This window comes from Cydia amplana, chromosome Z, assembly GCF_948474715.1.
Source record: "Cydia amplana chromosome Z, ilCydAmpl1.1, whole genome shotgun sequence".
In the NCBI taxonomy this organism is placed as follows: Eukaryota; Metazoa; Arthropoda; class Insecta; order Lepidoptera; family Tortricidae; genus Cydia; species Cydia amplana.
This window is the reverse complement of record NC_086096.1, coordinates 31,696,099-31,710,572: the sequence shown is the minus strand read 5'-3', so window position 1 is coordinate 31,710,572 and position 14,474 is coordinate 31,696,099. Positions and strand designations below refer to the sequence as shown.

General features: G+C 39.5%; 1 protein-coding gene across 4 annotated transcripts in view; it reads left to right on the top strand.

The window, feature by feature from the left end:
* The window catches only part of LOC134661099 (formin-binding protein 1-like), a 96,010-nt gene extending 89,292 nt beyond the window's left edge, over window positions 1-6,718 (top strand). For 2 of the 4 annotated variants that reach the window (XM_063517041.1, XM_063517040.1), the window contains exons 12-13: window positions 3,769-4,040; window positions 5,431-5,627. In XM_063517041.1, coding sequence (XP_063373111.1) covers window positions 3,769-4,040; window positions 5,431-5,600 — 442 coding nt within the window. In that variant the 3' untranslated portion in view covers window positions 5,601-5,627. Of the gene's footprint in view, window positions 1-3,768; window positions 4,041-5,430; window positions 5,628-6,705 lie in introns of those variants that run through there. The other 2 variants (XM_063517037.1, XM_063517039.1) reach the window with 2 other exon arrangements.
* The last annotated feature ends 7,756 nt before the right edge of the window (window positions 6,719-14,474 follow it).

The window sequence follows — 14,474 nt, the reverse complement described above, 5'->3', positions numbered from 1 at the left end:
TAAGGAACCTACGTGCCAAATTTGGAATCTCTAGAACTAGCAGTTTGGGCTGTGCGTTCATATGTCAGTCAGTCAGTCAGTTTCGTTATGTAATCTAGTCCTTACTTAGTCTAGGCGAAGGATCGTATGAAGAAAATTAATTCTTACTATGTAACTGGTTACGAACCACCTTCGAAAGATGGTGACTGATTACGTACGAGAAAAAAATGATCTTTATTCGAAACCAGTATCGTACAAAGATCATTTTTTCTTCCTTCGTTACCAGTTACGAAAGGTCGGTTACGTACACGGCCGAAGGGGTTTTCCCGCGGCAGGGCGATTTGCTATCGGTAGTACTTTCGAATTATGATAGACAAACTTATAAATAATGTTTTAATGTTTTAATGTTTAATAAACTGTTTTCCAAAAAAAAAAAATTACAAAAAAATATCCTAAACTCGAACAAGCGAAAAACAATAGTAACACACTAAGTCGACGACAGTTCCCGATATTGTAAACAGATAAACAAATAAACAAGCACATGTTACTTTTTTAAACTGTGTAACAGGCTAGAGTGCTTTACTGTTTGACAACAAAATTAAAATTCACTTAGACTGTTCCTTCACGATTAACAGTTGAAATAAAACCTTTTTATTAGTTTGATCTTGCCATTACGTTGTGTCAACTTTGGTAAATCGAATTACATCCTCTTCGCTTATTAAACTAATGTGATAACAGATCCTGTCAATGTCATCACTACTATTTCTAGTAAAATCACAGACTTGTCATTTTCGCGCTCGCGCTTGACAGACAGCTGAAGTGTGCGAAAGGGAAGCCATCACGTATATGAACATACCATGAGTGCGAAAGAGTCAGACTACCAATGAGAAAACGTGACCACTTTTGACTTTGACGACGGCCGCGGACGGCCAAGAGCGTATCACAGTAATTTTCAAATTGAAAAATATACACGGATTAGGACGAAAAGTATTAAATAAAGTAATTCAGTGAAGATTGCGTCTTGTAGTGTGCCGGATTTCAGTGTTACAGTGCCAAATAATCCAAGCAAACACAAATTTCAGAGGATTTATGATATTCCTAGCGAAATTTTCATAACGATATTTTGTCAAAATAACAGCGTAAAAAGTGTAAGAAGCCGGTTTATAAAGTTTATTATAAGTTTTTCTTCCTTTGTGTGCTAATATTTTATCATATTAGTCTATAATTTAAAATATTTTGTGTAAAAACATAACCTGTTACTTTACGCTAGGGCTTGACAAAATGTTCATATGACAGTATCGATAACTTGTCGGTATATTAATAGCTATGTAATTATTTCTTCACAAGACATCATTAAGATATTAGCTTTTATAACCGACTTCAAATAATAACGATTGTTATACCTTTTTGAAGGTGCTCATGTTTAGCGGTAAATTTAAACTTCACTTTCCAACACAGTAAGAGTTACATTAAGATAAGTCTGCAACGATTTTGATAGTACACGCAGTGCAAGTGTTATTTATACGTCATAATGTCGTAGAATTTTAACGTTTAAAATAACACATTTGAAAAAGTAGTCGATAAAGCAATCAAACATCGACAGATTATTAATATGTTGTAACATGACATCACTATTTTCGATCTCACATAGACAATTTACGCACACACTTGCATTTCATTTTTGGTCGCACTTTTGAAGATTGACAGTTGTTCTAGTCATATTAATTCTATGAGTAAAATGGATCGACATTACGAATATTCTAATTTAGAGTACGTCGCGATGGTGCAGCTGTACGCTAGGGCTAACTACGACTCCCACGCCGCTCGGCGACTTTACGCGGAACCGGACCATTTACAATCGCTGCGTCTTCGGGGGATTTTAAACCCCCAAGTTCCACACGGACGAACAATTGTCGCCGCAACACAGCGGCTGCTTAACCACGGGCAGTTTCAAACGCCAGCACATGCACAGGGCAGAGGTCGGCCGGCTGTTTACAATGCAGAACTCGACGAAGAGATCATCGAGTACTTCGAACAAGATCCTCGTCGTAGTACACGTATGGCTGCGGCTTTTTTCGGCGTAAACCAATACTACGTGTGGAAAGTGCTAAACCGAGAGGGACTACATCCTTATCATTTTCGGAAAGTGCAAGCCCTACACGAAAACGATGGGCCAGCTAGGGTAGCTTTCAGTCGGTGGTTGCTCGATAACAGGAATGCTAACAATTTGTGGACGGACGAAGCAACATTTACGCGAGTGGGACTTTTTAATCAGCACAACGAACATTTTTGGGCTTTTAATAACCCACATGTAATCTGCGAGTGTGCTCATCAAGTGCGGTTTAGTGTAAATGTGTAGGCTGAGATAGTCAATGGCTACGTTATTGGCCCTCATTTCATAGTTGGAAACTTGACCGGGGGAAGTTATTTGGAGATGTTACAGAACGTTATCCCGGACTTATTAGACGACGTTCCGCTAGCAGTGTTAGCAGATCTTTACTACCAGCATGACGGGTGCCCGGCTCACTATCAGCGCGCCGTGCGGGCCCACCTTGATGCCGTGTTTCCCCGGCGCTGGATTGGGCGTGCTGGGCCCGTGCCTTGGCCAGCGAGAAGCCCAGACCTTACTCCGTTGGACTTTTATTTGCGGTCTGAGCTAAAGCGCCTAGTGTACCAGCGGGAATACGAAAATCGAGAAGCGTTAACAGTGGCAATAACCGACGCTTTCGATGTTATTAGACGTGACAGAGACACACTAATATCATTGAAACAAAATCAAATTAAACGTGCCAGATTGTGTATTGAACGTGGCGGATTGCAGTTCGAACAATTATTGCGGTATCGGGAAGTTTAAGTGTTTAAGTTTTTGATAATTAAAAGCTTGATCTTAACTTGTTATGTTTACTTTTAAGGATCTGCAAACTAACTGCACGTAAAATGTGTGAAGGAAAAATAAATGGAACTACTTTTTAGGTTATTTTGTTTCATTCACTCAAAAGAATCAGGTAGGTACTACTGCAGTGCTACTACTGGTATTAGGTCACTTTCGAGTTTCGTTCGACACATTTATAAATCTGGCATTTCTTAACATTATTTAAAAAAAAGATTACACATCGACTGTATATCGATAGCAGAATCATTTCGTTGCGGGAAAACAACCACTAAAATTTCACGGTGTATAACCAAATACTCAGAATATAAAGATAATAACGAACTACCCAACCTTCGTCAATAAACTAAAATCATACCTAATGATTGAATGTCCATATACTCTATAAGAGTTTATGGACAGTTAGCTCAAGCTCTACTTTTAGACGGTGCTTAACTGTTTTAATTTTTATGCGTATTGTTGGAAATATTATGTTATATATTAGTTATACTTAGATTAAATAGTTATTAATGTTGCCACGCCCTAGTAGGGTCCATGAATTTACTAACTAACATAAGAACACCTTGTAATACCATGGTTGCAATAAAGAATTATGGAACTCAATAGTGTGGTTGAGCCACAGACAAGACATCCTCTAGACTGAGCATAGTAACGCTACCCCCTCTGCCACTCATACGGTAGTTTTACTCCATCTTCGAGTCATCCCGTGCCGTGATTGGTCCGTGTCTTTGAACGGACCAATCACGGCACGGGATTCGCTCACCTCGTCCCCCCCACCCCCGTATTTTTGGCAGCATCGGTTTCATGAAATAATTGCTCTAAACTCAGTCTAGAGGATTCCTAGTCTATGGGTTGAGCGTACAAAAGCGATCAAGTTAAAGGAGGAGTGTAATTTTCAGTATCGGTTCAAACAGCGGTTCCCTGTCGCGGTCCGCGTCCGAGTCGTCGGTGTCGACGGGCACGGGCGCCGGCGCGGGCGGCGGGTCGGTGTGCGGCGCGGGCGGGCGCGCGGCCGGCGGCTCGCCCGAGTCGGGCCTCGGCGGCGAGCTGGCCGCCGCGCACGCCGAGGCCAACGGCGACCACGACCAAGATCACGAGTCCGACTTCGACTACTACTACGAACCGGACCTACAGCCGCTGGGGTACTGCAAGGCACTCTATCCGTTTGAAGGTGAGCTGCTGTAAATGTTTGATTGTGGACGATGGTCTAATATCAGGATGCTTGTAGGGTGACTGGAGAAGGTTTAGAAGTGATAGGCTAGTTGTCCAGTATAATAATCCCATTTTTCTACTCCAGCACTTAAATGTGTCAATTAAATGACTGACAGTGATATCTAAAGCAATGTCATTTGAATGCTTTGTCTATAGGCTCATAAGATGACTGCTAGTCATCTTATGAGTATAATACAACTGCTTTATTTTTTTTAAAGATACAAGTTCCGATCATCTTGATTGAAAGAGGTATGTTTTCATTTACAATAATAACTCTTTTTTTTTTTAAATAATAACTCAATTTTTTTTAAATAATAACTCTTTTTTTTTAATAATAACTCTTTTTTTTTTTTTGCTGCAGCTGTCATAGAAAAAGTAATGTATGCAACAGCTCATAATTGGTTCTTAAAATTCTCGGGTCTTTTTTTACAAAACTCGACTACGTCTCGTTTTGTAACTTCGACCCTTGAATTTTAAGAACCCTTATTATATCACTGTTGCATAAACTACTATTATTCTATTCGCTTATGCGTATATATACATGTATTTTATCGCTGATACAAGCAATATGCATATTATGCATTATGTCGCAGTAATCCATGAAGTTACTGTTAAACACTAAATGTAGTTGTTTACTAGATTACAATGGAAGGCGCTGCAGTCGTGTAATGGCAATTAACTACAACATACCCACATACAGACCGGGGTGGACCTTAAGACTCTCGCGATCATATTCTTTATCCAGAATACGATCTCAATAATGTGACTACGCTTGAAACTTATACTAGCAAAAACATTTCTTTTTCTACTTTTTCCTAATCAGAACACGATATCGCATATGACCTTAAGGCTTAAACGTATCGCCACTATTCGTGTCACATCCTGTACAGGCACACTGATGTACACACAAGGTACAGTGCGTTTATAAATAATTGGTTGTAATCGCCGAGGTCCACCCGCCATCTTGACGCTCCCATTTTTAGGGTTCCGTACCCAAAGGGTAAAAACGGGACCCTATTACTAAGACTCCGCTGTCCGTCCGTCCGTCCGTCCGTCCGTCTGTCTGTCTGTCACCAGGCTGTATCTCACGAACCGTGATAGCTTGACAGTTGAATTTTTTACAGATAATGCCGCTGTAACAACAAATACTAAATACAGAATAAAATAAAGATTTAAGTGGGGCTCCCATACAACAAACGTGATTTTTGACCGAAGTTAAGCAACGTCGGGCGGGGTCAGTACTTGGATGGGTGACCGTTTTTTTTGCTTGTTTTGCTCTATTTTTTGTTGATGGTGCACTTGGATTCGCACTTGACCGGTTTTATAACAATAATATTAATTTGGTGCAGCAAATGGCACGGGGTCGACGATGCGCATGGAGTGCGGCGAGCGGCTGCTGGTGCTGGAGACGGACGCGGGCGACGGCTGGACGCGCGTGCGGCGCCAGCTCACGCGCGAGGAGGGCTTCGTGCCCACCACATACATCGCCACCACGCTCTACGCGGACGCGGCGCACTAGCCTAGCCCGCCGTGGACACATAATGAGGTTGGTGCAACTGCCAAGTGCTATCCCGCACAAAATGTTCAAAGCATTAACCCTCTTTTGCATGAAATTAAACAAACAACTGTTGAATATTGTTGGTTTCAAACGTTTATGAACGGTGAATGGTATGACTTATTGCTGTCACTGACTCTGAGTTTTACTCACCCAAAGCACATTTTAGTTAATTTACTTAAACAAATTAATATAACTAAACTGCAGAAAATGTACATTTTCGCGTGCTCAGGATTATGTCGTGTAATGCACAGAACAAGTAGAATGGTGATGCGAACAGGGTACGTGTCGCCGCCGGTTATGAGCAAACGCTCGCATGCTAGTGCTCGCCCGCGCTGACCGAAAAACGTAAACATGCTTTTTGCGCCACAATAACGTTCAGATTAAGAAGCCAGACATCAAATCTGTCTAAAGGAGGCGTGTCCAGTCACCAGGCACACAAGTCTTTACTACCGTTGCGCGAGAAATGTGGAAATGTGGAGAGGAACGAGCGGCGACACCGGTTCCGATACTAACTGCGCGCGATAGCCGTTCTAACCTCTTTAATAATGTTCTGTGGTGTAATGCATACATTCTCTATAATCTAGAAAAAAATAGTTTCTTCATCATTATTATCATATACAACAATTCAATTTTGTCAATGGTAAAATATAGTCACATGAAATTATACAAAATTTTCTCCTGTCCAGTACAGTATTTTATTAGTTTTTACACGATCGGATACGGGTCTCTTGTTATCCCACTAACCCCATTCAGTCAGATTTATCGACTAACCGCAAACCAATTATTTATATTTGCTATAGCCTCGGTACTCCATACGGTCCACACGTTCAAGGTTCCACACATTTAGAGACCAGCAATGAGGGTAAGCGGGAAAATATGTACATCCGCCTGACGCTACGAGAGCCTCGAACAGAGTCATTATCCAATGTCTAAGATGAATGAAGATTTATAACGAGTCTAACAAATGGCAATCAATTTGTTAGAGTCGTGAGACTGTTCGAGTTTTTCTTTTTTCAATATATGTACCTAAAATGAATGTATGTCCCTATTCCAGATGTAATGTAAGGCGACACGGAAGGTCCAGGGGCGCGGCGACGGCGCGACGCGGTGGCGCCACGGCGAGGCTCGCTGCCAGTATGCTGCGTATCCACTTTCACTGTTTTCTGGCCTATATAGTAAACAAGTATTTTTGCTATAATTTATCGTAATGGAGAATTTTAGCATTATTTTTGTATCGTGTCCTTTCTATTCCGATTGTTGTTATGGCGTATGCCATATATGAACAAAAAGAGGAAATCATAATAACATTCCATGATTTTATTTATTATGTATAGCGTTGTTTGTATGACATACATATTTTCATGTGTGCCGTATGGCAGTAATGGTGTAATGTTAATGTTAATGATTGTGTAACTCATCTAGCTCTTTATTGTGCCAGCTTTTATGAATTAAGGTTCTTTCGTACTTATTATAATACCTAGTGGTTATTTCTTGCTTTCATGTGATTCAGCCATTAAGTATATGAAATTATAGCAAAAATAGACAAATGAATAATGTTTATGTGTAAAATATATATTGTATACTGAATCTTTTATCTCATAGACCCGTACAGTTTACCTACGATTAAGGAGTAACTGATTACTGTATTGTGTATTCAATATGTCACGATGTATTATAAAGCTAATGTTAATTCAATTCTGCATAGTTATAATGCTAGCTAAATATCGTAATTAGGCAATGCTATTTTCTGAATATTTGCTGTATGCAAGGAGCTGATAGTTTCGTGTATTTATAGTGAGAGGAGGAATGAACGAGCGCATTTGATTTTTATATATAAAAATATAAAATTATATGAGGACATTACAACTTTGCATTTAATTTGTAGAGTCTGTGCGGAAAGAGAAGATTCGTGGAATGTATGGGCCCCAATACATTCCACAATTCTTCTCTTTCCGAACAGGCTACCTTCACCCGATCCTTTTGTGGCTGTCTATTAGGGTATTTGACTACTAGTCAAATCAGTCTTTTTTCGAACTGTCAAACAGATTTTTCTACTATGGAATTTATATGAAACACTAGCATGTGACGTCACAATCAAATAACCTACTCTTTATAGTTTTATAAGAGGTTTAAAATAGAAATTGTGTCTAAAATTAACTGCTTTCCGTTTCTCTATTAATCTTCTGGTGCTTTATTTCATGCATGAAATGATTTTTATTTTAAATACACTAAAATACCCTATTCATGCAGCTCAGTATGATATGCAAACAAATGTATTGCATAAAGAAGAATAATGTTGGTCTAATTATCAATAGAATATCATCATGAACGGCTGTGAATCAACCGGGGATGACCACCTACCATGAATCTAGTATAACTGGATCAGGCATGAGGGGTGGGGGGAAATGACCGAACGGGACAGTCTTATGCATCTTTCAGTAGGAGTAGCAGCCAAAGCGCTATTATTGTTTGTCCTTGTCACAGTCTCACGTTTTTTTTATTAACAAATAACAACACAGTATCGCATTGCGTATGTTTTGTCTCTCACGCACGCACGCGTATAGCACATCTATTAACCTTTTAACCGCCATAGAATACGCCATCGAGCGTGCTCGTGTCGCCGGGGGGTACAAAGTTACACGAAGTTTTGTCTTATTTATCAGACAGCGGCGAAATGAGCCCAATTTTATGTCTTATATATCAGTCTACGGCGGTTAAAAGGTTAAGATCTAGGACGCCGCTTTTCTAATCGTTGACAAACACCTCGGGAGCATAAAGGCTGAATTTTACCAATGATTTATAACTCAAGATAGGTTATAGGCGTTCCAAAATTGAAGCGCTTAACTTGTGATAAATTGGACAAGTTTCCTTTAGTCGCGGCTGGACAAGCGAGAAATGTACACGTGCTAACGAGCTCCCGCACACCGAAAGAGAAAGGGTCGACCTTATGTTTAACAACGAGTGTGACAAAGATGGATGGAATGAGAAAATTAATCAAAAATAACAGATTTCTTCGTAGGCACAGAAATAAATATGGAAGTATTTTTTGTGCTCCTCAAGTATGGGTATAACCTATCTATGGTTATATAATATCATTGAATTTTACGCGTTAAATATTTACGACACCGCACCACAGTCGGACCAACCTAACTGCATGGTATTTGCAACGACAAAGTGTGGCGATATCATCATTGATGGCAATCTTTTATGAAAATATTGACTTATAATGACACGCCTCACTTTGTTATATTCAAATAGGTGCAAAGTTGGTTTGGACCGAATTTGACGGACTTTACTAACATATTTACAAGTACTTTCATACTAATTAGTATGGCGGTTACAATATAAGGTATCGTCTTGGGTCGTCCCATTCGTTTTTCGTCAAGTTCTTAAATTAGTCCTATTCTGCTTTCGTCACCCATTCTACATTCGTCACAATCGTCGGTGGCTTTCAATGTAGAATGCGTGACGAAAGCAGAATAGGACTAATTTAAGAACTTGACGAAAAACGAATGGGACGACCCAACTCCCAAGACGTTACCCAATATAAGGTGCCTTCGTTATGCCGCTAATTTGAACAACAGTGCCGTAACTAAGGGCCTATTTCACCACTCTGGCATCAGGTTAGATGACCGATCAGGTTTGTTTTGAGGATCACATGTCTAATAGTATGTGGAAGCAATACAAAAGTCGACAAGTGATCGAGACGTCACTATCATCACCAAGAAGCCGTCTTGAAGTGTGGAAACAAGAAAATCGTGTGCAAGAAATAGCTGCTTGCTATATAACGAGGGTACAGTCGCCATCAGATATATCGGATCGGCCAAAGTGTTCACAAATATCTGAACGAAGCCTCAATTATCAAAACGTTAAAATGCACGTTTACATATATTTTGGTATCGTCAATATTTACTTGTTGGACCAGCAATGTAGGCACCGGTAGGTACGGTGAATTATCACTGGCAGGTGGCCATTGACACCGTGGTGAAACAAAGGCTTTAGTATCGCAGTAAATTGCTTGGTCTCATCATGGCGTCATCGTCGAACAGGGCTGCCAGTACATATTTTTTTATTATACGATCCAGTGCGTGCAATTATACGAAATTCGATTGCATAATACGAAAACACAATTAAAAAAAAATCGATTAATATTAAATCGATGTTTTTAAAATTGGAGTCTTACCGCAAAGACCGAAATTCGAAAATTACGGGGGTCTTTATCTTTTACTCCTATGAAGGCGTAATAAGAGTGACAGAGAGGGACGCCCGCAATTTGCGATATTCGATTTTCATCCATTTCCATTCGATTTTCCATTAATTGTATAACAGTATCGACACACTGTCTTTTGAAGTAAGTATTGTCAGTAGTTTGACATCGGTGTTTTTTTTTTTCGTATCCAATTATACCGATTGACCACCTATACGTAATAGATACGAAAAATATTCTATTATACGAATTTCGTATCCAATGCTACGATCTGGCAGCCCTGTCGTCGAATTTTGCCTAAAATTGCCCGTGTTAAACTTGCTATAAGAGACATCTCGTGTCACGTTGAACTAACTAACGCTTATGCGAGTTATGATGAAGAAAGAGTTAGCTTAGATGTACACTCGTTGTCCAGCAGATAGCGCTATTGTTTGCCATCGGTCAGTTTAGTGTGAAAATGTGATTTTAAGGTTCCTAGTTAACTACGGAACTATAAAAACGGTATTTCTTTACAAAACAGTTGTCTTTGTCTAATTACTCCACGGCATATGTTGTGTCGTGTTTCCTGCCGTAGTCAGAAATACTTTGCCGATACCTATAGGTATATTTAACGATTTGAACGATGGGTTCTACCGTTCCCACGATTTCATACCGTCAGGTGACAAGCAAAACTCACTAATTACTAAAAAATATTTAAAACAAAAATCAACCTTTTAGTACTCATATGGTTTACTATGCCTACGAACTTGTTGTGGTAATGAGTTCTGACCACCTGACGATACTAACTTTTAACAATATCACTAATAATTATACATATGCATAGAGAAAAAAATACATAGAGTGCTCACTCCATACATCAGTTTTAGTACCAAAAAGACTATTAGCATCTAGCATCGAGTAGCGGAACTATAAGTATAGTTCGTAGCTTTCTAATAGACCCCGAAGGCTAATCCTATTGTCTATTGTTAAGAAAAACCGCTCGTGCCACGTGCCACAACCACCTGCATAAAAAATCGGTACTTCGGTTACTGAGTGCCGGCGAGTCGAACGCTACAGAACCAGTCTAAAATGTGTCATCGAGATGCGTAACAAAGGCGCGTTATCGGAGAGCGCACCTACACTGGTTTTTTGAGCGTTGGACTAGCCCGCGCTCAGGTGCCAAATAGAATAATTAGGACCCTTTTTTGCAGGTAAGTAGCATGTGCGGTTTTACTGAACAATAGACAATAGGATAAGCCTTCGGGGTCTACTAGAAAGCTACAAACTATACTGCTACTTGACAATAGATGTAGCCACCGATCGGAAAGTCTTACCTATGCTGTTGAGATAAGACTTTCCGGTCGGTGCTACATCTATTGTCAAGTAGCAGTACTGATAGTTCCGCTACTCGATGCTAGATGTAGACACTGAAATTAATAGTCTGAACTGATGTATGGAGTGAGCACTCTATGTATTTTTTTCTCTATGACATATGTTATCTATGTGACAAATTCCAACCAAGTTCATTATGCGGTTATTATGTAGTGATTGAGCAACAACAGCAAACATACAAACATACGCACTTTCACATTTATGATATAATGGCAGATGTAGGTATTCTCTAGCTAGAGTCTGTTCGGAAAGAGAAGAGTCGTAGGCCCCCATACATTCCACGACTCTTCTCTTTCCGCCATAGACTAGGAATCCTCTAGACGGAGTTTAGAGCAATTATTTCATGAAACCGATGCTGCCAAAAATACGGGGGTGCGGGGGGACGAGGTGAGCGAATCCCGTGCCGCGATTGGTCCGTTCAAAGACACGGACCAATCACGGCACGGGATTCTGACACTGACTCGAAGATGGAGTAAAACTACCGTATATAGTGGCAGAGGGGGTAGCGTTACTATGCTCAGTCTAGAGGATGTCTTGTCTGTGCTGACTGTGACTCTAGTTACGTGACGCTATTAGTAATCTTGTCGCTATAACGTCTATAGGATCTACCATCTATGGTGTGGCTACATTAATTAGGAAAGAAGGAAAAAAAACACATTACTAAGTAAGTGCTGGCATGCCAAATATTCATATCGTTTATCAAAGCAGTTGCCATATAAGTCATAAGTTAGTCATAAAAGGTACTATCAATATCAATTGTTTTCTGTTTAATGTCAAAGACCTCTGTGTCTATGGTAGTTAATATACACGCGGCACTGGCTAGTTGTGCACCCGAGGTTTATAGAACATAATTACGTAGGTACTTATGTGTTTCCGTAGTTTAAGCACTTGTCGTCTAAGCTTGCACAAGATCCGGAGCTGGCTTCCTTTCTAGCGCTGCCCAAGGCCCTCCCTCTCGACGACCTTAATCGTCTAGGCCTATTAGGCTAAAGGACCAGTGCAATTAATTAATCTGATGACTATCTGTATCCTAGGCAGGATTTTATGGAGACTGCTGTTGGTTGTTCATGTATAGGTACAACGGTTTAGCGACAGATTTAATTAATTTTCAATCGTGGAGATGAAATTATTGTTGTTCTTAAACGTGTTACATTAAACAACTCAATAAAAGAGTATATCAATTATTAAAACGTGTGACTAAAAAAAAACAATAGGTACTTACTAATAATTTCTCATTTAAATCCGTAGGTTGCAACCTAAAGGAACCCAGAATCTGTCTTTATTATTATTAGGAAATCTAAACAAATAACGAAAGCTATTACGAAAGCGTTGCTATGGGGAAACTATGTCTTAGGTACCTATATTGGGATTAGTCCGATGCCCTCACTAATATGTTTAATCACCTAAAACAGTGTTTTTCATACAGTGGGTCGCGATCTCCTAGGGGATATGGAAACAAAAGTAGTGTTTTTATTAACCTTTTCCACGCCGTGTCAACACAAAAGCTGTCACACAGACGCCACATCATTGAAGTGTCAAAACTGAAGTTGAACTTTATGTATATGCACGTAGGTCGATGTTGCTCTGTGGTCTGTGACCGATTAATCGGTCTTTGGCGTTGAACCTACGGTGCGGATATATCGGTCATTGGCGTCCAAAAGGTTAAGTACGCTAATAATAATTCCTTCAGATCTTTTTGTTTGGAGTAAGCAAGTAAACATAAACTTTTTTTTCCGTCGCACTAGAAAAAAAACCGGCCAAGTGCCAGTCGGATTTGTGCACGAAGGGTTCCGTACCATTCCGTAATATCGAGCAAAAAAATCACAGACATACGGAATTGTCAAGGCGCTAGAGGGCGTGTTCAGGTTTTTTGAGCACCTCGGCCGCTCTGATAAATCTGACGGCGACTGTACCTAAACCTAATCGGCCGCCTAAAACCAATCTTGCACATTATGGTTATTTTATCCATTCATTTGTGTACCTTACTTGTGAAGTTGCACGATGATACATTAATGGTTCATGGTGCGTGCACACTAGCGCCACTGTTAAATAATCGTGATTATTTCAATTTAACGAAAGATATTTAAAATAAGGGTGCCGCTACGTACTATATCTTGTATTAAAGTACCTTTTGAATACATCAAACTAGTTTCTATGTTGCTGGATTCGTCAATCTATAAACTCAAAACAAAAACAGCCGTTTTAACTTTGGACGCATAGATTGACGAATCCAGCAACATATAAACTAGTTTGATGTATTCAAAAGGTACTTTAATACAAAGATACAGTACGTAGCGGCCCCCTTTTTTTAAATATCTTTCGTTAAATTGAAATAATCACGATTATTTAGCAGTGGCGCTAGTGTGCACGTTGATGGACTCTTAATCTCCTCGGGGTTCTTCCGAAGAACGCATTCGAATTACACGGCGACAGTCGTGCGTGAGAGAGGATCCTCTTCAGCCGCCCTCCTGTCCTGTTTGATCTCTACTTAAGGAAGGGTCGCAAGATACCACGGAAATTTCATCATTTATAAGGGATGATTAAAATAAATAATTTAGACTCCCGTTGATTAAAAGACGGAATGTATTTTACCATTTCAATTTCTAATAAGCTTGAAATGGGGGAGAGAAGAAATGGTACTGTGTTTTTAACCGACTTCAATAAAGGATTTTTTTGTATGTATGGTATCAGGACTCCGTCATTTCTGAACCGATTTGAAAATTATTTTTTTGTTTGAATGTATATAGTCCCTAGTTGGTCCCGTTTCTGTCAATACCCAGTTGTGATGATGAGAATCCGTTTTGAAGTCGGTTTTTTTTTAATAAATGTTGTTTACGAGTACTTAGAAAATTAGATTCGAAAATTACAAAAGCTTTTAGAATTAACCTAGTTAGTTACTTATTTATATCTATGAGAAATAAGAAAGACTAAATAAATAATAAGTCGCCATATGTTTGTTATGCCTAACCATACCCACTCACACGACTGAATATGTAGGTCATCGGATCGACTTACTAGGGTCATCCCCGAAATCGCGAAAAATACTTTTTAGCATAGATTTTAAATAAATAAACTTTAACTTCTTCAAATGTAAAAAGCGGCCAAGTGCGAGTCGGACTCGCCCATGAAGGGTTCCGTATTTAGGGGATTTATAACGTATTAAAAAATAACTACTTACTAGATCTCAATACCCCAAACGGGTTTAAAGAAAAAAAAATTGAGTTTCAGTTTAAATATGGGGAACCCCTAAAATTTAT